This window comes from Choloepus didactylus, chromosome 17, assembly GCF_015220235.1.
Source record: "Choloepus didactylus isolate mChoDid1 chromosome 17, mChoDid1.pri, whole genome shotgun sequence".
Classification (NCBI taxonomy): Eukaryota; Metazoa; Chordata; class Mammalia; order Pilosa; family Megalonychidae; genus Choloepus; species Choloepus didactylus.
In genome coordinates, this window is record NC_051323.1 from 41,641,349 (window position 1) to 41,665,103 (window position 23,755).

General features: G+C 39.3%; 1 protein-coding gene across 28 annotated transcripts in view; it reads left to right on the forward strand.

Moving 5' to 3' along the window:
- The window catches only part of NRXN1 (neurexin 1), a 1,176,176-nt gene that overhangs the window by 737,117 nt on the left and 415,304 nt on the right, over window positions 1-23,755 (forward strand). The window contains exon 1 of one of the 28 annotated variants that reach the window (XM_037806684.1): window positions 16,051-16,357. The exons of 24 other annotated variants lie outside the window; for them this stretch is intronic. In XM_037806684.1, coding sequence (XP_037662612.1) covers window positions 16,108-16,357 — 250 coding nt within the window. In that variant the 5' untranslated portion in view covers window positions 16,051-16,107. Of the gene's footprint in view, window positions 1-16,050; window positions 16,358-23,755 lie in introns of those variants that run through there. 3 more of the 28 variants (XM_037806682.1, XM_037806681.1, XM_037806680.1) reach the window with 3 other exon arrangements.

Genomic DNA, 23,755 nt, shown 5'->3' on the forward strand with positions numbered 1-23,755 from the left:
TTCCAAAACCCTACTCCTTCCCCTTCCAGAACCTTCACTTCGTTCATACTGAATGCTATTATCAGCTTCCCTGTTAATTTGTTTCTACCTGCTGGCCCTTCCTCTAATTGCAAGACCAAAAGAAAAACCTACTTTTTCTTCTACCTGAAAACTTTCAAATATTTGAGGATGTCTATAACATATCCCTTAGTCTCTACCACTTCAGAATGAATATAGTTCTTATAACAACCTTGTCCTTTCCAATTTGTCAGTATATATTTTAAAAAGGGGCACACAGCATGACAAACCATACTCTGTATGTGTCTTATGTAAAGTTCAGAAAAACAATTACTACTACTGTGAGCTGGACCTGAGAATTCAATTGATGCACACATTTTTTTTTCTTAACAGCTGCTTCAAACTGTTGCTTATTATTATGTTTTTGCTCAATCAAGTCCTCCTGGTTCCTTTTTATACTAACAACTCCAGCATCAGATCTCCCTCATCCTGTGCTTATGCTATTGATTTTCTCAAACATACATGCAGGATTTTACATTTATGTTTATTATTTTTTTATTCCCTGAAACACAAGGGAGTCTGACAAAGATGGTACCCTGCAAGTAGAAAATGTCTTTTATGAGTTCTACAATATTAAACAATCTTCACTCTTATATGTGTCATCTGGAATCTTCCTAGTAATTTTTATTTTCATTTGTATGAAAGAACAAAGCCCAGCTTTAGTATTTATCGGTGTCTTTGATGACTGCAGGAAACAATGGCAAAGACATTCTTGGTAAGCGGTTAACTATTGATCTAATGCCACAGTGGTTTTCTGGCTGCCCAAGTCAACAACTTGTTGCTTATATGCATTTAATCATGGTATAGTGCCCAAGAATTAGGGCAATTGAAGCTCTTTAGATAGACAGGTAATTGCATGTGTACATCAAAGTTAATAGTGACCTTGCAAAATGATAGAATATTAAATGCAAGGGAATTGTGTGATCAATATTTGTTTCTTAAAAACTTCATAAACAGCATTTGCCAAATAGGTGGTAAACACCTGGTCAATAAGCATGTCTGAGTTGTGCACACTGCTGTTTTGAAATTCTCCAAGTATGAAATTATATCAGCTGGAGCAAGAACACTCTCTCAGCTCCAATTAGATTCCATCCATTGGGTAGTTTCTGTAAGTCACAAGGTGCAAATCCCTCTTTCTTGGGCTACAGGATAGGATTGGGATCCACCCAGCTAAGGATAAGAATGCGATAAACCTCAAGACCTGATTCCTCAACTAGAACCAATGTTTCTTTGCTTTCTGGAAGAGCCCAGAGCTGGTATAGATAGTGCTGTAGAGTAGATGCTCAATAAATATGTGTTGGATAAATAAATGACTTGATGCATGGCTGAATGAATGAGTGTATGGTAGCCAGCACCTACTCACACTTAAGTGTAACATCTGAGAAGATGAGTTTATTATTAATCTGCCTAGCCCACCTCAGAAAACCCCCTGGTTGAAAGTCTTTTGCTGACTCTAACTCCCTATCCCTAGGAAATAGAACATTCTCTCTTCTGTTTTTCTGGCATACTCAGGAAGAAACCTGCCTTTTTCTGCTGTAAGAAAGCGCTTCCCTTTAGGTCCATAACTTTCTTTGCTCTAAAGTATTTTCCTCTTTTCAAGGAACTTGGATAGCTGTATTTTCTAATTATCATTTTTAACAGGCACCTTTGCCAGCTCCAGTTTGCTGTTGAAACCATCTAGGGAATTTTTCATTTCAATCATTGCTGCCTCCACAGTATATCTGTGTTGTTCTTTTAAAATTTAAATCTCTTGATTGAGATTCTCGTATTGTTCATTCATTGTTTTCCTGATATACTTTATTTATTTTCTGTGTTTTCTTTTATCTCCTTGAGCATTTTGAGGCATCATTTTTTTTTTTTAAATTCAGGTTCATTGAAATATATTCACATACCATACAGTCATCCATGGTGTACAATCAACTGTTCACAGTACGATCATATAGTTATGCGTTCATCACCACAATCTATTTCTGAATATTTTCCTTACATTAGAAAGAATCAGAATAAGAATAAAAAATAAAAGTGAAAAAAGAACACCCAAACTATTCCCCCCATCCCACCCTATTTGTCATTTAGTTTTTATCCCCATTTTTCTACTCATCCATCCATACACTAGATAAAGGGAGTGTGATCCACAAGGTTTTCACAATCACACTGTCACCCCTTGTAATCTACGTTATTATATAATTGTCTTCAGGAGTCCAGACTACTGGGTTGGAGTTTGGTAGTTTCAGGTATTTACTTCTAGCTATTCCAATACATTAAAACCTAAGAGGTGTTTTCTATATAGTGCATAAGAGTGTCCACCAGAGTGACCTCTCGACTCCATTTGAAATCTCTCAGCCACTGAAACTATTTCGTCTCATTTTGCATCCCCCTGTTGGTCAAGAAGATATTCTCAATCCCATGATGCTAGGTCCAGATTCATCCCCAGGAGTCATATCCTGCGTTGCCAAGGAGATTTACACCCCTGGGAGTCGGGTCCACGTAGGGGGGAGGGCAGTGAGTTCACCTGCCGAGGTGGCTCAGTTAGAGAGAGAGAGGGCCACATCTGAGCAACAAAGAAGTAGTCAGGGGGAGACTCTTAGGCACAATTATATGCAAGTTTAGCCTCTCCTTTGCAGAAATGAGCTTCATAAGGGCAAGTCCCACAATCGAGGGCTCAACACATCAAACCGCCAGTCCCAATGTTTGTGACAACATCAACACCAGTCCAGGTGAGGAAGTCCAACACTTCTGCACCTTCCCCCACCTCCTCGGGGCAGGGAGCAGGGGGGAGGCTGTAAATACATTTTTTATTCTCTGCCCAAATTACTTTGGGATGTGTCACTATTTCACTCTAACCTATACTAACCTACCATATCTCACTTCCTATTCAAAGCACCAGGCATCATTTTTTTTTTTTTTTTTTAAGTCTTTGTCTGGTACGCAGAAGCCTGGTCTTCTTTGTTGATGGTTTCTGGATTTTTATCTCGTTCCTTTGGATGGGTCATCATTTCCTGTTTCACTGTTTGTCTTATAAACTTTTGTTACATACTGTACATTTTAATATTATAAAGTGTTAACTCCAGAATTTTGTCCTTGAGCTATCTATTCCCAAATGTGTATCCCTCTAGTAATATGACAGAGATTTCCTTGAGTGCCAGGGCTTTTACAGTCTTTGAAAACTTGCTTTGCATGGCTGGTACTCTCCTTCAGAGTTCAGTCCTCCTACCAAGAATTTAAGTCCATGGCAAATGAGAAGTGCAGGATCCTCTCCGTCTTTTCTGAGCCTGTATCTTGTCCTGGGCTTGTTCTTGCTCTTGACTTTAGGAATTATCCTGATTACAGGATTTTGAGTGTCCCCTCTATTCCCTATGAAATAGACTTTCTTCCCCTGCTGGGCACTCTGTTCTGTGACTTGAAGCAGGTAATCCTTTGTACCAGGTCACTTTGACTTAATTGTTTCTTACACTGTTTTAGCTGTCTGCAAGCTGCTTTTGTCTGCATGACAAGTTTTGGGAGGATAAGCCAAAGAGAGGTATCCTGGTTCAGTCTTTCAGGCTGCCACCTGATAGATTGGCACCACAGTATGCACGTAGTAGTTACTCTGCTACCTCAGAAACAGGAACAGGGACCCAAAATGGGAATGCAGTCTGGCTCCCTTCTGCACCAGGGAAGGGGACAGGGAGAGACCAGCTAAGGCTTCTCCTAATGTTTCTTTAAAGCTACAGTTTCTTGATTTGGTACTTGCCTGGTTACTGCAATCCTCTAACTTTTTTCCAGAGTTCTGAGGAAGATAGTTCTGCCATTTTTTACTAGTTGTTCAAAAACTGTTGGGGAACAGCATTCTGGATGGTCTTATGTGCCCATCTTGGTCAACCAGAACACAAGCAGTTCAGCTTTTGGTGAAATATTTTGTCACCTGGCCAGTGGGGAGTATTCTGTAGCCTAAACAAGCTTAATCTTTGAAAACTTGCAGCTTTTTCTCTGCTTACTTACAAGATCATCTCTGTATTCCAAAGTAGGCGAGACCAAGCGCATATAAGAGAGTGCTGGCACCTGAGAGAAGTTATTTTAATAGGATATATTACCACCCTATGCACTCCCCCAAATTTGTTCTATTTGGCAAGAAAAGGCAGAATAAAATTATGTACAAAATTGGAAGTGTCTAGTAAGCTGAGGACTGGGCTGCTCCCAAATACTAGAGCTGAGCAGTCAGATTTCTAAAATGAATTTTGGTGTTTCCGTATAGATACTTCTATGTACTCACTGGAAAACCATTGGTACCTTAGTACAGAATCTGAGTCTTATTAGAAATCATGTAACCATATATATATAAATAAATATCTGGGAAATGTCAACCTGGTATCCATTCTCTAACTCATCAGCAATCTAACTTTTGGCTGTTTTTGCTTTGATTTTGCACTTTTTGTTTTGTTTTAACACCCAAACCTGGAAACCCAGTGGATTTAAGCGTCACTCACCCAGCTAACTTACTTTTTATTATTTTTTTTTTATTTTTTATTTTATTTTTATTTTATTTTATTTTATTTTCATTTTATTATTGAATTCAGGAATTTAGATTGGTTGAGAGCAACATTATTCATTCCTTCAAATCCCACTTAACTCAGACTATTTGATTGTAATGGTCAAATTTTATTCTTCTGGATTATAGATTTGTACTCTTCTAATTTGATTTCTGTGCATAGTTCCTTACTCTCTTTAATTTTCACAAATAATTCTCTGGGTATATAATAGATTGTTCCCATAGATTTAGAAAACATTACTTCTGTTGTATGTGATTCATACTATGTTAATGTATACTTGTTTTCTTGCTCTTCTTGTCTCTGTAGGATATATTTTCAAAAATACTTTAATAGCATCGATATTTTGATAAACCAAGAAAAAAGGGGCAATTAAAATAAAAGCTAGAGGATCATCCATCAATCACCTCCTATACCTCAGGTATCTGATAGAAGTGTGAAGGGTAGGATTCTAGACAGATAAAACTGGACAACAGAGGTATAAGTTGAGCTAAATTACAAGGTTTTATCACAACTCTTTTATTTAGCTATGGGAAATTTTTGTTCTTAATTATATGACATGACAATTTTCAGCACTGAAAATGTGCAACTTCCTTAAACATGTCTCATATAAGCAGTAAACCTTTAAAATGTAAGGTACAAAAACAGACTCATGGTCTTCTTTCCCCACATTTTGTACATATAACTAATATTTGCTTTTATTATTTGAGTATGTTTTACTCCTCACTGAATATAAATGCTTTTAAATTGATTAGAATTCTCACATGATATTCCAGAGTATAGTTTTCTGTTACAAATTTTCTCAAATCTGAATTTATTATGGACTGCAGTGGTTAACTATCGTGAACCTAAAGGAAAAGCAAACATTTGCTGAAATTTACATGGTTTTCAATGTTCTAATGCTAGCAAATGTGTGCTGCTTCAAAATAAAAATCACCTATATTTTTCTAAAAGAAAGAAAAGAAATCCTCATGTATCAGTTCAAATTCTTCCTTGTTAAACTAATTATCTTAGCTTGTGTAGCAGTTTATTTATTTGTTTATTTTCATACTGTGTAAAAGCTTGCTCAAAGCAATACAAGATAAAGGAGACTTTTTTTTTTTTAATCTCTCCTATTGATTGGCTGAGAGGGTATGTATTTGGGGGTGTCTTGCAGTTTCTCTAGAGACTATTTATGTAAATTGTAAACGAATCAGTATTACTTGAAGAAACAACTAAAACTTTGATTTAACAGTACAAAAGAGGGAACTGTCTAATCCCTCAAGTAGGAAATTGCTTTTTTTCATGATCCATTGCTTTCACTGTTTCTGGCTGCCACTGCTGAAGGATAAAAGACCCACCTTTACTCTCCTTTTACATCTGTTTTCTTGCTTCTGTAAGGCTTAATGGTAAATAATAGTTCAAATGAATGCATTTAAATAATAATAGTAAAATGCATGACTGATAAGATTTTCAAGTCTCAATTGGACAACTGTGATTATAGCAAAGCAAGAGAGAATTTACATGGGAATCTGAAATGAGAAATTAAGAGTTTGATTAAGTGTTGCAATGAGGATGTGACTTATCTGTCTCTTCTATGTGATGCTGTAAATGTTAGATAATCTAGGACAGCACATGCCAAAAAAACTGATGCTTTTCTGCTGGAGACAGTTTTGCCTGTAGGATGCTTCAAATTTTTTTCTTTGACAATTGGTAAATCAAAATATTGCCAATAGGATGGGATGCTGATTATGATTGTTCAAAGTTGGTCTTCCATTGGCCATTAAAGTATACAATTTTAGCCACAGTTTAACCTGGTATTTGCTCTGCTAGTAAAGTAATATTATTTTAAAGTAAACCACTATGCACTGGAGCTTACTAAAACTAAGTTCCATTCTCAATATTTGACTCCTCAATTTTATTAATAAATGAAATTTTACAGGGCACAGAAAATTAAAAGCTTACTCCTTTTTTTATAAATTAGAACAGCAAATCTAATTTTAATTATTTAGGGGCAATGGTAGATAAGATATTTATTTGTTCTCTCCATTTGGATAAAAAACATTCCCTTAAGTCTAGAAATGTTTCTTGTATCTCTTTGATAAAATGCCTAAAGCAATCTGAGGGTAAACTAGTTCATTTGAAAATAATATGAGGCAATCATCAGGTAGGTATTTAGAAAACCATCAGGTATGCTTTGTTTTAATACTGATCATATGTTAAATATTGAAGACCACACCATATGCCTAATGAAAGCTTCATTAGGAAGACATTAGTAGATTAATTCCACTCACTGTGTGGTTTATTTTATTTAGAATGCAATAAGGTAAGTTCATTAGTTTGCAGGTGTAATGTTTTCTAGTGTACCGCAATGCAACCAGTAACAATTCCACAGAGGTCTGCGGATCTACTAACACCTGTCAAGATATACCCACAGTTCTCTGGGGGAATCATCTCAGAAATAGAACACAGAAAATCTGAAGGAAAGTAATTCTTTCACAGAAGAAAAAGAAGACAGTTAACACACACACAATGTTGATTAATGATTTTTCAAAATGACTCAGAGGTCATATATTGCTTATATAAGTAGCCAAAATATATATATAGTTTATCATTTAAGAATAAATATTTTGGAGCATATGCCACTCATTCTGAAATAAATATTTTAAGAGACTTGAACTATGTGGGATAATTATGCAATTTCAATTGAGCCACTGAAAGCTTCTCTGACACCTATTGCTTAATCATCTCTCATCCATCCCAGAATAAATACATTAGATTATAAGTTTTGTTGTTGTGCTATTATTTGAATGATTTTCATTAAGATGGTGTCAGTATTTCCATTACAAAACCCTATTTTCATGGATTTATAAATTGGCTGTAAATGTTTGCTCTGCAATTCAACTTGATAGCAAGCATCTAGTATTTTGGTATCTTGATTTTTCTTCTATAAAGGATGGAGAAGAAAGATATTTGTTTATAACATGAGTTGAAAAATATGACAGTGGATTTCATTATTCTTCATTACCAATTTACTTAACATTCAAATTAAAATTCAGCCTACATTTCTCATATATTTTAGGCAATAAGAACTGTTCACCAAAAACTTGCCAGGATAAATTGAAAAAGGTTTTCTTTCTGTTGGTTTTGGTTGTGTTAAATTCCTAAACATAGAGATAGACTTGACCAATTATTTTGATACTTCATTCATTCAGCTCAACAATAATGTGAATCCATTCTTACATATCCTTGGTATTTTTCTGGATTTTTGAGATATTTCAGAAGGGAGCGAATGACTGGCAGAGTTTAGTAAAGTTTCTAACAGAGAAATCTGCATTTAAACTTGGTGGAAGAATGAATGGCATATTAACAGAGGGAGGAAAGAAAAAAGGCAGTTTCTAAATTTTGTTTTTGTTTTGCAGAAGGAATAGCATGAGCAACAGCAAAGAATAAGAAAATGTGCAGTGTGTTTAGGGAAGAGTGAGAAGTTCATGTGGCTAGAGCTCAGGGTGTTTGTGGGGCGAAGTGGCAGAAGTTGAGATGGAGATAAGTCAAGAGAGGCAGTGTGGAGGCAAATTTTGAAGGACTTAGTATGTCCTGCTAAAGAACTTTGGTTTGAAGTGGAAAACTGGTCTTTATGTTGGAATAGCTGTACCACTTTAACTACAGTACTAACATTAGAATATCCCTCTGACAGAATGTGCAATCTAATATATTTGTTCTGAATTGGATAAGCATTAGATTATAGATCTCTGATAAACCTATTTAAAGGTTCAATTCAAATTGCATGAGAAAATTCCTTTCAATACATTCAAATAGTAATATATACTCCAAAACATATCTGTAAGGATAGGGCATATTAGCGTATGCTCTTAAGTATTTGGGCATTCAGGAAATTAAACTCATGGTGTGTGTATGAATTCTGGTTCCTGATTTGAATATATGTATTTACTAGGAAATTTGTAAATTCTGCCCTAGGTTTGATATCACCCCCAACATTCCTTATAGTTGTTCTTCCAACTTTAGTTCCATTCTCTACAATTCCACATGTCCTTCTTTAGCATTGATGGATGTGTAATACAGATAGACTGTGCCCATAAAAACTGCAGGCAGACATGTCCCAGTTGTCGGCTTCTGGCATTGATCTTTCCTGTAGCTGATGATTGTCAGACTGGAGACCTGATATGCCATGACCTGAAAGGGATTTCCTGTTTATTTTATGGTGACTATTTGCATGGCCACTATTAGGTTTTAAATGAAAAGAAGCACTATCCTCAGTTCTGATTTATTTTTCCATGCCATAAAAGAAGAAGAAAGAATAGCACATCCTAAAAAATGCTAATACATATATACTATGCACCAGGCACTATTCTATTCTAAGTATCTTACATGTAGAAACACGTTTAATCCTCATTACAACCCTAAGAGTTAGGTACAATTATTAACCCTTTTTTATAGATGGGAAAACTGAGTTTAAATAAACTGCCCAAAGCCATGTGACTAGTGAGTTAGAAGAGGCAGAATTGAATCTTTGTGTGGTGACTGTATTCCTGCTCCTAGCCACTAGCCATGCTAACCAAAGAGTTTAAATATACAAGATGGGAAGGAAAATAAAATAGTTTTTTCTAACTAGAGTCAAGGGGATTTACCATTACATGCTGTGAGATGATGCCAGGTAGGTATATACGGTAGACATCTTGTTGTCTTTAAAGAATACTTTAAAGAAGGGACCTGGGGACAGCATTATTATTTTTGCTTAGGGTGTACTGCCCTGGCTGTAGTTTTTATACGATCGGCCCAAAGGAGGTAAGGTCACTGGTAAGAAGTTTAATGAGAAAACACTCCATACGTTAGTTAATAAAGCCTATATCAAGGCCTTGACCTTCAGTTGGAGCAGTGGTTCTCAAAGTGTGATTTCCCTGGGAACTTGCCAAAAATTCAAATTATTAGGCCTCTCCCCAGATCATCAGAATTAGAAGCCCAGCAATCACAGATTTAACAAACCCTTCTAATGATTCTGATGCACACTAAAGTTTGAGAATCACAGATACAGAGAAACAAAGTCTGAACTGAGAAATTTTGGGCAAAGTGGCAGATCTTGACTGTAGACTGAACGGAGAGAGTTTAGAATATGGCTTAATAATAAGAATAATAAAAACATAGTTCATTATCTTTATCTTTAGCACCTAGCTAAGATATGTACATATGAATAAATAGCATATTTAGTAAGTGCTTACTATATTCTAGAAACTGTTGCAGTTATATAACATATAGTGTTATAGTCATTTTATAGATGAAGAAACTGGGGTATGGGCAGTTAGACCTAAGGTCACATGAGTAACAGTGATGGAGCTTGGATTCAAAATTGTGGTCTGGCATCTGAGCCACATGCTCTCTCTCCTTATGAACACATTGAAACAAGAGAGTATTAAACAGTCAGTATAAGATGACAGTGATTGAAAGATGGCATACCACTGGCTGGTGCCCAAGCAATGCCCACAATACTTAAAGATATAGTTACAGAGAAATCTCTATCACCCTGCCTTGGTGCTTAGGCACTCTGTTTTTGTTTGTTTGTTTGTTTTTGTTTTTGTTTGTGTTTTTTTTTAATTTGATTTTATTGAGATATATTTTATTCAATTTTACTGACATATATTCACATACCATCCAATCATCCACAGTGTACAATCAGTTGTTCACATTACGATCATATAGTTGTGCATTCATCACCACAATCAATTTTTGAACATTTTCATTACTCCAAAAAAAATAATAAAAATAAAATTAAGAATGAAAATACAAGAAAAAAGAACACCTAAAGCATTCCATCCCCCATTATTCATTTAATTTTTGTCCCCAGTTTAGGCACCCTGTTTTATATAGAGCATCATAAATGAAATTTTTATTAAATAGGACAGGAGAAAAAATAGAGATTATAATACTTCAGTCCTAAGCACAGCTAACCTTGAATGAATAAAGCTATTCATGTTTCACAAGTCAATCTGAACAGGCTTTAATTTAATTTGGATGAATTAGGAATCAGTGTAGAGCTCTTTCTGGGTCCCCACTATTCCCTCTCATTTGCCATATCAATGTAGACGCTCTAGGTAATACCTAAATTTACTGAATTCACCAGTCTAAATCTGTGACTGGATTATGGGTGGAAAGATGAAAGTACACTTATAGATAAGGAAACACTTCATAAATAAACCTGACTTTTCTGTAATGTTATTACTTCCATGGGCCTAAGGTTTATCATCTGAATAATGAAAAGACTGTAATACAGAATCTCTAGGGATGCTTTATCCAAGGCATTATTTTTTGCTTTTCTCCCAACATTCATACTCTCTTATTCTTATCTTAGAATACCCTTAGGGACCTACCACAATCCATAGGTAACAGGTTCAGGGGATTGCCTGTACAACTCTCATGGATCACACCTTCTGAGGCTCTTCATCTTTACTCTCTTTCAGTCTCGACACAGAAATGCAAGTAGATGGACTTGTGGGATCTGCTTGCCTTTTCTTTATGCTGACACCAGTCGAAATGCAAAATGCAAGACTGATATTCTCCTCATTTTTAATTTTTAAAAGATTGATGCTCCCTGTGGGTTTTAATATACTTCCTCTCTGCTGTTTTTAGTGTCTAGTTTTCTATTTAAAAAGCTTAATACTGAGCTGTAAGGATTTCCAGTTAAACTAAAGAAAAACGTGAAAAGGTTGAAAGTGTCTGCCTGACAATCATCCCATTTCTTGAGTTAGAGGGTTGATTTTTCAAATAAGAAAAAAAATAATTTGAAATTACCTTTCCTTTTGTTTCCCCTCCTCCACTCAATCTCCTCTTCCCTCTCCTTTCATTTCTTTTGTTAACCCATCTCCTATTTCTTAACACTTTTGTCTGACTTAGGCCACCTGCCTTCCTGTTCATTACAAGTCATCAACTGTGAATTGGCCTAGGACAATTTGGTATGCACAACTATTAGGTCCGTTTTAGTAGATCTCAGTAGCCCTAGTTGTTAGAGGCAGATGGAGGTTAGCCACTCTTCTGAGAGTTCAGACAAGTATCAGTTATAATGATTGGGAGACTCACACCAACATTTGTCACAGAAGCAGCCATTGATTATGAAATAGGCACAAAACAATCTCATAGCCTGTTCTGGAAACTCAATGACGTTCCAGCACTTGGTTCTTTTTGGTTCCTGAAAAATGCCTTGGAAGAAGGGTTTTCTTGAGGCAAATACGACACTATTTCAGTGGCAGCATCCAGGTTACCATCTCTTAGAGTTAGGTGACTAAGATCCATTAGGGATCAATGACAGCCTCTACCTCATATGGCTTTGTGATGATTAAATTAGTAATACATTTAAACTTCTTAGAACAGTACCAGCTACAATAAGTGCTAGCTACTAGATTCCAGAGGGTAAAGGTGAAAGAACTCTTGGATTCACATGCTCTTTTCAAGTAGAAGCAAAGAGTGTCTATAAAATGCTTTGGTCAGTCTTCACTATCTTGAATATTAATGATCTCACCAAACAAACTCATTCCTAACCTCCATGACATTAATTGACAAGGCACTAAATTCACCAATGAAAACCTGTTTTCAACACACATAACTAATGAGCAAAGCCACACTGATTGGAGGTGATGATAGTTGAAGGCTTATAGAAGCCACCTCTGGCTTCTGATCAATTTCTGGCTGAGATGCTGGAGCATAAATTCCTGGTGAGGACAGCTGATCATCTGAGGTACAGGTCAACACTAACACACATTTATGTCACAATGTCTATGCTGGAATATTTGAGAGTAAATTATAGCTGGTGAACACCATGTTTCCTCTAACCAATTCTTCACTCATGTAAGAACAATTTGTTAGATGCTGCCTCAGTTTCCCTTAGGTAATTCAATTCTGAGCACCCAAGCACTGACCAGTCTGAAGAGACATAAATTAAAGAGTAAGCACAAATTTGATTTGCTTCATCCAGATTAGGCATGTTTTTGTTCCCAAGATTTTCCTCTACTCTCTGAATGCAGAATTGCTTCTTGTTCCACCAAATTACACTAATTTATAACAAATATTGCAGCACCAGAACCATAGCATCTGCCCCTAAAACTCCTAGGTATTCTTAAAGTGCTGTAGGTATCTGCCTGAAAGACTACAGCTATAATTTCTTCTTCTGTGACAGTCATAAATATTTATTCTTTTGCTTTTGAGAGTCTGATAAAACTAAGATTTCTGGTCTATCCTTTCACTAACTCTGTCTTTATCTCCCAAGACCCTAGACAATATGAAACAGGCAAGGGAGCCTCTTCTTTAAATTTTTTTGGGAAGCTTCATCAGGGTTTTCTATACTTATTCTATTCTTATGGCTTTAATTTATTCAATTACTTTCAAAAGTTCCAGCCCCATCTTTTCCTAGTAATCAAGAGAGTAACAAATATCTGCTGAGAGACTAGCTATATTTTATAAATGCTGGGCACTAGAGGGAGTACAAATGAAGACTTGACTCCTGTCCCCTTCAGTTTCTACTATCTAGTTGGGAAGGAGATTAGCACCATATATGAGAATACTTGGAAAACAATGTGATGCTCTACATTTCCTATAGATTGACGGGAAGTGAATGTATTGTGCAGGCCAATCAGTTTGAATATGTTAGGATAGATATAATGCCTTACTTGTGGGGAACACTTGATATATTTTGAAAGTACTCTCACATTAAATATCACATTATATCCTTCCTGCCCTGTGGGATTATTAGGAAAGATAGGAACATGACTGTTTTATAAAGGAAGCCACAGAGCCTCAGGGAGACTCTAAGTAACTAATCTGACACCAGTAAATGACAGAGCCAAGATTGCAATGCAGGTTTCCTAACCCCTAATCCAATGCTCTGTGTGTACAAACACTATAAAATTTCAAATTCAGAATGTGAAGCTATGGTCTTAAAGGTGTACTTTGAGAGCATCTTTCCTTTTCCTTTGAAACTCTATTTGATATTTTTAAAAAGATTATTAATGACTCTTCACTAGTGAATTAAAATACTTATTTTTAAAAATAACAAAATAAATAAGAAATGGCCTGGGAACGAGGCAGTACAGTAGTGACAGATGCTGGATTTGGGTTCTGCTGGTCTTTGAGAAGCTGTGGGAATTTGGGAGACATGGCATATTTAAGTAGATAAAAGTATCTTCTCCAGCATGTATAAGCTTTTTCAATTAATAAACCACTGGAGAATTATCTTTTTAGTAAAATCAAGTAAACTTTGGACAGGAATGGGAGATGTTTTATTGCTGGAGATTTGGTTTGGGGGCCCCTGGGCACTGTTTGCATACTGAGCATCAGAGGGCCGTGGTTGACTCCTTCAGTAGACTAGCAAGCAATATGCAAGTCTGAATGGCCACTTGGGTGAGTGGCTGATTTGAATCAAATCCTCCCAGAAGAATTACCTTTTATCAATACATAAGTTTATATTTGTCAAAATGTAAGGATAATATAGCTTGTAAGATCTGTTCAGCACTGTTTTCTTCTGCCTTTAAATAGAGATAAAGAAAAAAAAAAATCCAGTCACTAGACTGTCATAGCTTTTATCATCTTTTGGAAATCAGGGGAGTGTCTCATTCATTGTCCCTGATCTTAACTGCCAGCCTCTGGTAAAGAGACTGTGGCCATCCTTGCTAAGTCCACTTGCTGTGCTAGATCTCTACTCTCAGGTGTGTGTTGGCTGTGCCAGTCTTTCACCCAGGACACACAGCTTCCTGTCAAATATGCTGTGTTTCACCAACAGAATATAAATGCCCTCTCTTGTTTGGGGACATCAGATTTAGGAATTTTTGTTCCCTAATACTACTTATTGTATTGTATAAGTAATACATATTACTTATGAGATAGGATGAGAGAAAGGCAGAACTCCCCTCTTGCCCCCCATATGAAATATCATCATAGCTGAGCTTCTGTAGAGATCTTTAGGTTCTTCAGTAACCCTAAAATGTTTGACTAAATGCCAGTGGCCTCATTCATACTGTTTCTCTCTCTTCCACCTAACAAGTCTTTCTCTCTCATCTTCTTCCTTTTCTATCGTCCATTCTCCTTCATTCTGCCTCTACTCTAGCTGCCAAATTCACTCTTTCTTTTTCCTACTTGTGTGTTTTGGTCTTCTGCACTTTCACTGCCTTATATGAGATATGATATTGTAGTGGGAAGGAAGACTATTTGTTATGAGTAATATGCGTAATTAACAGATCATCAAAACTGATGCTTGAGTAGATGGTATCAAGCCATATTTGGCAGATTGGGTTTAAACACCTGGTAGAACAAGTTTGGTCCAATAAAAAGAGCCGAACTGATTCCTTTTAAGATGCAAGAGAGCTCCTAAGACACCAGTTACATCTAAACCTGGGGGTAGGAGAAGGGTGCCATTTGCCATTGTATTTCAGACTGAGGGATCACTTGGCAGTGGAGGGGGAGTTGCTTTTTAGGTGCTTCCCGCATCGCCGTACACGTGTCCCTTTGATGTGTGGAAAATGTGAGGGAGAGGCAAAGCAAGGCGATTTTTGTGGGAAGCTAGACCAGCCTCCCTCGTTACATAGGCTCGCCCTCTGCATTGCATCCGAGCTTCAGTGATTTGCTGTTTGGAGACTGCAGATTTGCATAGAGCCCCCTCGCTTCACCAGCGTGTGTGGTTTTTCTTTTTCTTTCTTTCTTCTTCTTTTCTTTCTTTTTTTTTTTTTTTGTTTTTTTGTTTTTTGTTTTTTTTCTTTTTCTTCTTCTTTTTAATCTCCATTCCTTCGTCTGGTTCTTCTTTTTCTCGGCTTGCTTTCCCCTCTTCGATCCCCACTTCCTTTGTAAGGGTGCACAGTTTCCTCTGAACCCTTCGCCGGGCGTGAGTGTCGGGAGGCGGCAGACGCGGAGATTGCCTCGGGAGCAGGCGATGCGCGCCGCTGCTCCGCGCGCTGCCCGGGGGAGGCTGGCGCGAGCGGGCGAGCCGGCCGGGGCTGAATGGAGGGAAGCGGCGCCTCGATTCCATGGGGTCTGCTTTTCCCTTGAAAGGAGGTTGGGCCGGCGAAGTGGCCTCCCCAGTCCCCACACACAATGCTAAATGGATTTACCTAGTGGATTCGCGGTGGATGGCTGTCATGTAGAAGTGAGGACCCTCCGGGAGGAGCTTTAAACAATTTCCCCGCTCCCCACCCCCCGGCACGCACTGTCGCCCGAAACTCTTTGGGAGTATCTCTCGAGAATCTGGAACCCTGGAAACCTGGCAGTAGCCGCCCGCTTCGCGCTTGCTGTTCCCCGGGGCTGCCTTTCTGGACAAGCCCCCTTCCAGCTGCATTCGCCTCGGCTATGTTTCGTATTGTTTGGGGTGCAAGGCACGGCGGAGTCCAGGACCCCAAGAAGACTGTCCGAAGCAGGGAGAGGATGGGTGCCCAAGCGCGGTGAGGCGGCCGGATCCGCAGCCCACCCCGCGCCGCCCGCTCCCCCGCGTCCTCTCCCTTCCCCCCGCCCCAAACTTTGCCTCCCGCGGCGGCTGCCCCTCGGCGGGCGCCGCGCCATGTACCAGAGGATGCTCCGGTGCGGCGCTGAGCTGGGCTCGCCCGGGGGCGGCGGCGGCAGCGGCGGCGCAGGGGGGCGCCTGGCCTTGCTCTGGATAGTCCCGCTGACCCTCAGCGGCCTCCTAGGAGTGGCGTGGGGGGCGTCCAGTTTGGGAGCGCACCACATCCACCATTTCCATGGCAGCAGCAAGCATCATTCAGTGCCTATTGCAATCTACAGGTCACCGGCTTCCTTGCGAGGCGGACACGGTGGGTCTGCGATGCCAAGTTCTCGCGGGTTACCCTCTCGCTCCCCCCATTCAACCCTATGCTCGCGTCTCGGCCCCTAAGGCCCGAGAAAGGGTGGCTCAAGAAAAGGGAGATGCATTTGGGTGTGTTTGGTGGGAGCCACTTATCTCTTTGAAGACAATAGAAAGGGGATGGGGAGAAGGCGTCGCGGGTGTTTGTGGTGAGGGTGGGAGGGGCGTTCCTTGTCCAGGTGCCGGGAGAGAGACGTGGGCACTTATTAAAAGGACCAGCCCGGGCCGGGCGGCCAGCCCCGCGGGAAGGGGGCGTTCCTCTCCAGAAGGTCACTCGGCGGCCGGCTGGGGCGCCGCGCTCAGCCTAAGGACCCGGGAGCCAGAGACAGGGCTCTGCAGAACCTTTTGTCTGTGCTGTGTGCGCTGCCCCACCTCCTGCCCATCTTCCCTGGCCTGGGGAAAGGCGAGATTCCAGCCGACACATTCTTTCAAAGTGAGCCCGGACTGCAGAGGCAGCGAAGCAGTCCCAGGACTTACTCAACAGGAGGCCAGTCCCTTTTTCTCCCACCTCTTCTCTTAGTTGGAGAAGGTAGGAGGGTAACCGAGGTACCATCTCCTACTGCAGCCAGCCCCTACCAGGCTGGAGGGAACCGCTGGACACCAGCAACTTCCATCTCCCGGCACCCCCCACCGCACTCCCCAACACACATATATACTTATTTTCCTTGATAATTGGGCTGAGTTGTTTTCTAAATGGAACACAGAGAGAGGCTTGGCTACCAAACCCTTCTTTCTGCCTGTGGATCATGTTCAAAGGCTGTTGGGATAAAGGAGGGCCTCCTTCCTCCTCCCTCAGAGTTTAGGGGTTCCCAGGGAGGGCAGGAGGGCCAATGCTGGTTCCTCAAAGCCAGGGAATCTGCGTGGAGGAAGAGGAATTAGAGTAAGGGAAGGTGCTCTCCTCACCCCAGCTTCTTTTGTAAAGAGCAAGGTGTGGAAAGAAGCTTGGGCTGGCAGTTGTCTTCTCCAGGGTGACCACCAGTGTGGGGCCAGGTTTCTCCCATTTTCCTTCAGATAAATGCCTACTTTAGAGTCCCTGAATTGCCAACAATCGCTGTTTTGGGAGTCCTTCCCCATCCCCAATCTTTTTTCTCCCCCATTGTACAATCCACTCCTTTAGAAAGCTGAGTGTGAAAGTTGTGGTCACTCTTTCTAATGTCTCTTTTACCCTTTTCCTTGTGAGGCCCCTTCCTCTTTTAGGCTTGGTCCGGTGCGGCTCCTTTGCCCCTCTCCCTGTGTAATTACTCTCCCGGGAGCAGCTGCTGGTGCTAGGAGGACTGCTTCCTTCCCCAGGAACAAGCTTCCTACCTAGGAACAGTTCTGGTTAGATATGAGAAGCTATGGGATAACCTTCCTGAAGAGAGAATAATTCCTCCTCCTCCCTATGCTTCTTTAGGAGTGGAAAAGAGGAACAGCTCACTGAAAAGTCCCAGGAATCTGTTCCCTTCTTCCCTTCCTGTTTCCTTCTCAGGGATTCCTTCCAGTACAGAGGACCTCGGATGGAGACAAGAGTGTGTCCCAGGCTGGGCCATCTTAGCTACAAGTAACAGGGTAGATCCCTCGGGAACACAGTAAGGAGTTTCTGTTGCTCTTGTCACTCTCTCACATTATTCTGAATACTGAGAGAGTACTTCCCCTGGGCGCAGCCCTCACCCGCCGCCCTCCTTTAGTGCAGCACTGTGAGCCCTGAGAGCCAGGGCGTGGGAGGGGCAGACAGAGCGTGGGAGGGTGCGGTGAGCCAGATGGGGGGATGCGAGAGGGTGGGGGCACTTAATTGTACCAGTGGGAGGCTCTTGACTAATAATGTCATATGCATAATAATTTCTCCTTTTCTCTGACACTGTCTCTCTCCAAAGAGATGAGGCGGCTGAATGGGGAGAGCGCTTAGGGATTTGAAGAGAGGAGAACACCAAGGGTGTCCTGCCGCAGAGACGGGCGCTCCTTTCCCATTCCCACTGCAATTTCTACCCCGGCAGGCGCCGTCTGCTGGTCTTTACAAACATTTCTTTCCCTCCAGTGATCTCTGTATGTGAATGAAAATCAGGTACATCCATCGTTGAAAAAGAGAAAAGAAAAGGATAGTGGAGAATACTGTGTGTGGGCAGTGGTTGGTATTATTATTTTGGGTCAGAGTACTTTGTCTTTTCTTCTTAGGTTTTATTATACGGTCTTACCTGTTTCTAAAACTCCCCCAACCTCTTCAAACACACCCTTTTAGAGTAGGCTACCACTCTTTCTGAATTCTTTTTGTTTTATTAATCAGGGGAGAAAACTTACCCGACAGTAGCCACCCCGCTTCAAATAAAAGCTGGGTGTAAAGTTTTCATACTTCACCCCTTCCCTCCCTTGAAAAGAAGTGGGGATTAACTTTGGACAGAGAGCAATCAAGGAATACTAAGGATGAAAGAGCCTCTGAGGGTGGGGGAATGGAGAGATGGGAGGGAGGTGGAGATACAGAGAGGCTGAGAGAGGGCAGACAGGGTGTTGGCTTAGAACAATAAGAAAGAGGTGATGTTGAATTTGTTGGCTCAGTAAACTGCCTGAACATTCAGCTAACTAGACAAAGGACCCACAAGGAAAGAATCTTTGAGCCTAATAGATAAGGGTGAAGGGAAAGCACAAAGGCAAATGCCAATATGTTGAATTCCCAGCTGAAATTCAAAGCAGGTGAAAATTAGGTTTGGTTCAAAATTTTAGTCTATTGCAAATATACATGTGAAGAGTATGTTTGGTTGTATCAGAATTTCCGGGAATCATAAGACCTTTTCTTTTCCTCATAATAGGGAATGCATGTATATAATGAATGTGTAAAAGAAAAATCATGTGCAGTATACTTTAGGGAATAAAATTGAGTCTCCTTCTGTTTTGAAAATTGCTGGGTTGACTATCCAGGTTCATTCTTCTTCATTTTCTCATCACGCCATGCTTCATTTGCACTTTTATGAGGTGTCACTTACAAGGTTTGCAAGGTGCAGAGAGCACTCATGGTTACCCTGAGCATCTCTGTGCAAGCTGACCCAGTTGCAGAGATTATGACAAGGATTTTTTTTATGCATATGAGGGGCAGGATTTGAGAACCACTGCAGATCCTCAGTTTATTTTGCATGTCCTTAAAAATATAAATGATGAAAATACTTCCATAGAAAAATGTGGTTTTTTTTTTTTTTTTTGGTTAAATAAATGGAGAACTGTGTGAGTGTAAAGGATAAAAAGCAAGTCCTGTTGTAAGTAAAAATGCTACTTAAAGCCAGCAAGAGTCCAGAATAGCCCAGTGTGCTCAGCCAAAGCTGCTTTCGCCATGTGCCATATGTGCTGAGCATAGAATGATGCTAGTGCAATGCCCAGGTTTCCATCTCGGCTCCTGGCTTTCCTAAGTACTTCTGCATACTTTAGGAAATTAGCTTAGAGCCTCTCAGTAATTTCAGGAGATAAAGGAAGGAGAAAGCCATCAGAGAACTGAGCACACAGTGCCAGTTGTTCTCCTCCCACAAATATGAGCTCCGGAAATTATACTGCCATGATTAGTTTATACTATTAAAGGGCAAAAGGGCTTTCCCAGAAGGGAATGTTAACAGGTTTTAAAAGTGTGGTTTGTAATTGAAGTAGCCCAAGGATGTTATATAAGTATAATAATTATATCTTGAATTTACAACGTTCCTCTTTCTGAGGCACAGAGCACTTTCAGTATACTTACTAAACTTCTTTATAAGCAAAGTGGTGGGTTTGGGAGGGAGTTTGAATCTCATTTTCCATTTAGGGATCCTGAGGCATAGATGAGCCAAAAAATAGAGCCAAATTTCTGATTAGAGTCAAAGAGGAATTAGAATCAAGACTTTGTGGCCCATAACCCAGAACAATTCCAGAAGCCCAGAGGTTTTTAAAGCCCAAACTGAGAGGATCATCCATGTGATTTAGTGATTGATGTCTTGGAGTAGAAATCATTACAAGGAACACGGCCTAGAGTTTTCCTTCTAGCATGTATTAATGGTAATGAATACTCTAAAAAAGGTTCATGGCACCTCTTTGGTGCCCCATAGATCACTTCATTGATTCTGGTGAGGGTATTTTTGTTTTTATTTTGTTTTTCAAGGAGGCAGGAGGGTGCTATGTGACAGCATGATCCCTTTGCGCTTTTTTTTGTCTAGCAACCAAGAGAGTTAGCAAACCTTCCCCAATATACTTTACCATGTTGAACAAAAATCTAGCTTTTCTGATCCAGTAATTTATTCATATGCAGGACACAGAACATTTTCAGATATGAATTTTTGCTGAAGTAGATATTTTTACTTCATACTTCTTCCTTATTTTGCCTTCTTGAACAAAAAATTTGTCTCACTGAAATCCTATTTTGGACAACATGGCCAGCTAATATTATTGGGAGAATCTTTGAATTGAACATGTTTGAAGGAATCCTAGCACTCTAGGGTATTTTTGGTTGCCCCAATCTTTAGGCTGCCCTTAGACTATCCATTCATTCATTCAGTAAATATTTAATATTATATTTATTCAGCAGCTACTGTGGTAGGCCAGAGATTTATGGTAGTAGGAGTGAAGGAGAAGAAACCAAGTTACCCAAGACACAACAATCAAGAAATTTACCTTTCAGTTCTAAAAATCCAAGCTAGTGTCAGCAAAAGTTAATCCTTAAACAAACAACTTGCTCTTTAAAAACAGATAGCCTCCAAGCATAAATGCCCAGATCATAAAGTAAGTGTGTGTGTGTGTGGTGTGTGTGTGTGTGTGTGTGTGTTTATGGCAATCATCTAGGACTCAACATGAAATTATCTGATAAAAACATCAAAAGAGTAATTTTTATCTATATCGCTTTATATTGCCCTTTAATAAATGTTCCAGAAAGAACTTCTTGCACAATTGCTTTCCATCAAGTTGCTGCATATATTTCCTTCAACAAAACATAAAGACTTTTATTCCTCAGGTAGAGATAAGGCTTTAAATGTATTTAAGACTGGGGATTCATTGATATAAATTCACATTGGTATATAAATAATTGAGGCAGCTTGGTTTGGTGAAGATAATTATCTAGAAATGTACCTATGTGAAAATTTGACCATCGATGACTCATTCATGTTACGCTGTTTATTTCTTTTTAATGAAATACACAATTTTTTTGTGTGTGAGGTGTTAATCTTGATAATAATATTAAGCATGGTTTTTTATGTAGTTTTGTCATGGAGTGTGACTCCATGTTTCTTTTTTACATTTTTTAAAAATAATTATAATTGGACTACAAGATCTCTAAGGTCATATCCAACTTTGAGTTCTAAGATTCCTTTGGCAATAAGGGTTCCCTAAAATCCTCAGGTTCCGGTTCTTTTCTCAGAGCCTTATTGATACTAAGCATACTGGAACTGGAGAGATTTTAGGAAGGATTGCTCTCAGGTCCCTCACCCAGTTGCCCTCCTCATTAGTCTGGGGTGGTTTTCTTAGCTGTTTGGGGACCACCGTTAGGCTCGGAGTCCGCCTTGCTTCTCAACTGTGGTTCCCAAGGAATGTTTCTTAGAAAGGTACCGTGGAAGTTCCTGCTTCCTGCACTTGTTCGTTCTGCCCTGCACTTTCTGATCTACCTAGGGTGTTGAATATCTCTCTACTCAGACCTTGGCAATAGCTTTCCCAGGTAATCCAGTCTCACAAACTGCAGGATTTTTCAGAGTTGATCACATAGCAATGCAATTACCATCAGCTTTTGATGAACTTAGTAAAAACTGCTATATTTTAATACTGTATATATTTCCACAGTACCTTCATGTAAAATGTCACATTTAATCATCATCACAACCCTGGCAAAGCTTATGATCACCATTTTGCTGACAGGGAAACAGATTTAAAGAGGTGAGGATTCTGCCAGGGTCACATAATTAAGTAGCTGCAGTACTTTCATTTTTCTACTACAATGTGATAAGAGTCAGGGGTTTGGAAAGAGCACTTCATTTGATTTTAGAAGAAATGATTCTTTTCCCAGTCTTGCCATTTTTCAATTCACTTCTCAAAAAACTTTTTCTTCATTAAGAATAACATTAGCCAAAAACAAGATTAATTAGTTCCTACAATTATTGAGAATTTCAGGTGAATATTAATTTCCCTATTCTAATGGAGGGAATTTTAGCAAATATTACCTTTCGATATTTAATAGATAAATAAATAATAAGGTAGACATGGATTACTAAATGAGGGCTTTTTTTTTCAAATTCAACTTGTAACATTCTACCAAGATAGTGAGAAAGAATGTCATTAATCAAATGATAGCAAATAATAAAATGCTTTATGACTAATAGATGTTGATTCCTGGACCACGTATTCAGACAGGCAAGAACTTGATATGTTGATTATATGGATTTAGTATCTATGGGATTTATGAATTGGAACTGAGGACAGTGTAGAAAAGTGTTTCTGAAGTGTATTTTCAAGGTACTTGATTATTTTACATATCAGGCTACATATCCTGTAGCCATTTTTATTGTGAAATTCAAAATGTTAGATCCTTTTTGACTATGCGATCCCAAATTTAAATGCATCGCATATTGTGGCCTACATTTTTTAAACGAAGTTATAGACTTTATTATAGCTCATGTTTATATTTGTAATTGTTTTTCAAATAGCTATAAATGGTGAGAGAAATTAAAGTATTAGGACATATCTCTGAAAGTCAGCAACTAGAAAGGCAAAGCAAGCCTTCAAATAAATGGTAAGGGAGTGATTTTTATTTTGTTGTAAAATACAAGGCAGTGGCTTCTACTGATTAGGATATCACTCCTGCATGGTTATTTTGGTATCTGGGTTGCCATTGGACTAACATTGTTACATGTAATTATTTATGTGGTTGAGCCTGTCTTGTATGTTAGTTACTATCTGTTCATCAGTTTTCTAAATGACTGCAGGATTGAGCCTGCTAAAGAAAGTGTGTGTTTTTGGTGTTTCTTAAAGCTGAGATAACATTGGATTCTTACCTCTCTAATTCTACTTTAAGATTGAATTATCTAAAATGTGGATAGTTGCACAGTATAGCACACTACTATGGGCAATTCTATGCTGCCATAAAAAATAAAGTCAGGGCAAATGTGGAAGCCCAGTATCGTGATATACTGATAATCACTGATTGGCACTTTTATTTGGATATGTAGCAGCACGTTTTCATCTGTATAGTTTTTCCCAATGGAACTTTCTTTTCAAATCCTTAAGGAAGACTTTGCCTTTGTTAATCTGATAAACACTTCAGCTTGTATCTATGTCATTTTAAATGCATTTATCCTTTTCATTTATCAGTGTGTTAGATTCTGGTGTAGGGAAATAATGCTGGAGTGTGACTCATTTAAATGCCTCCGGGAATTTTTGC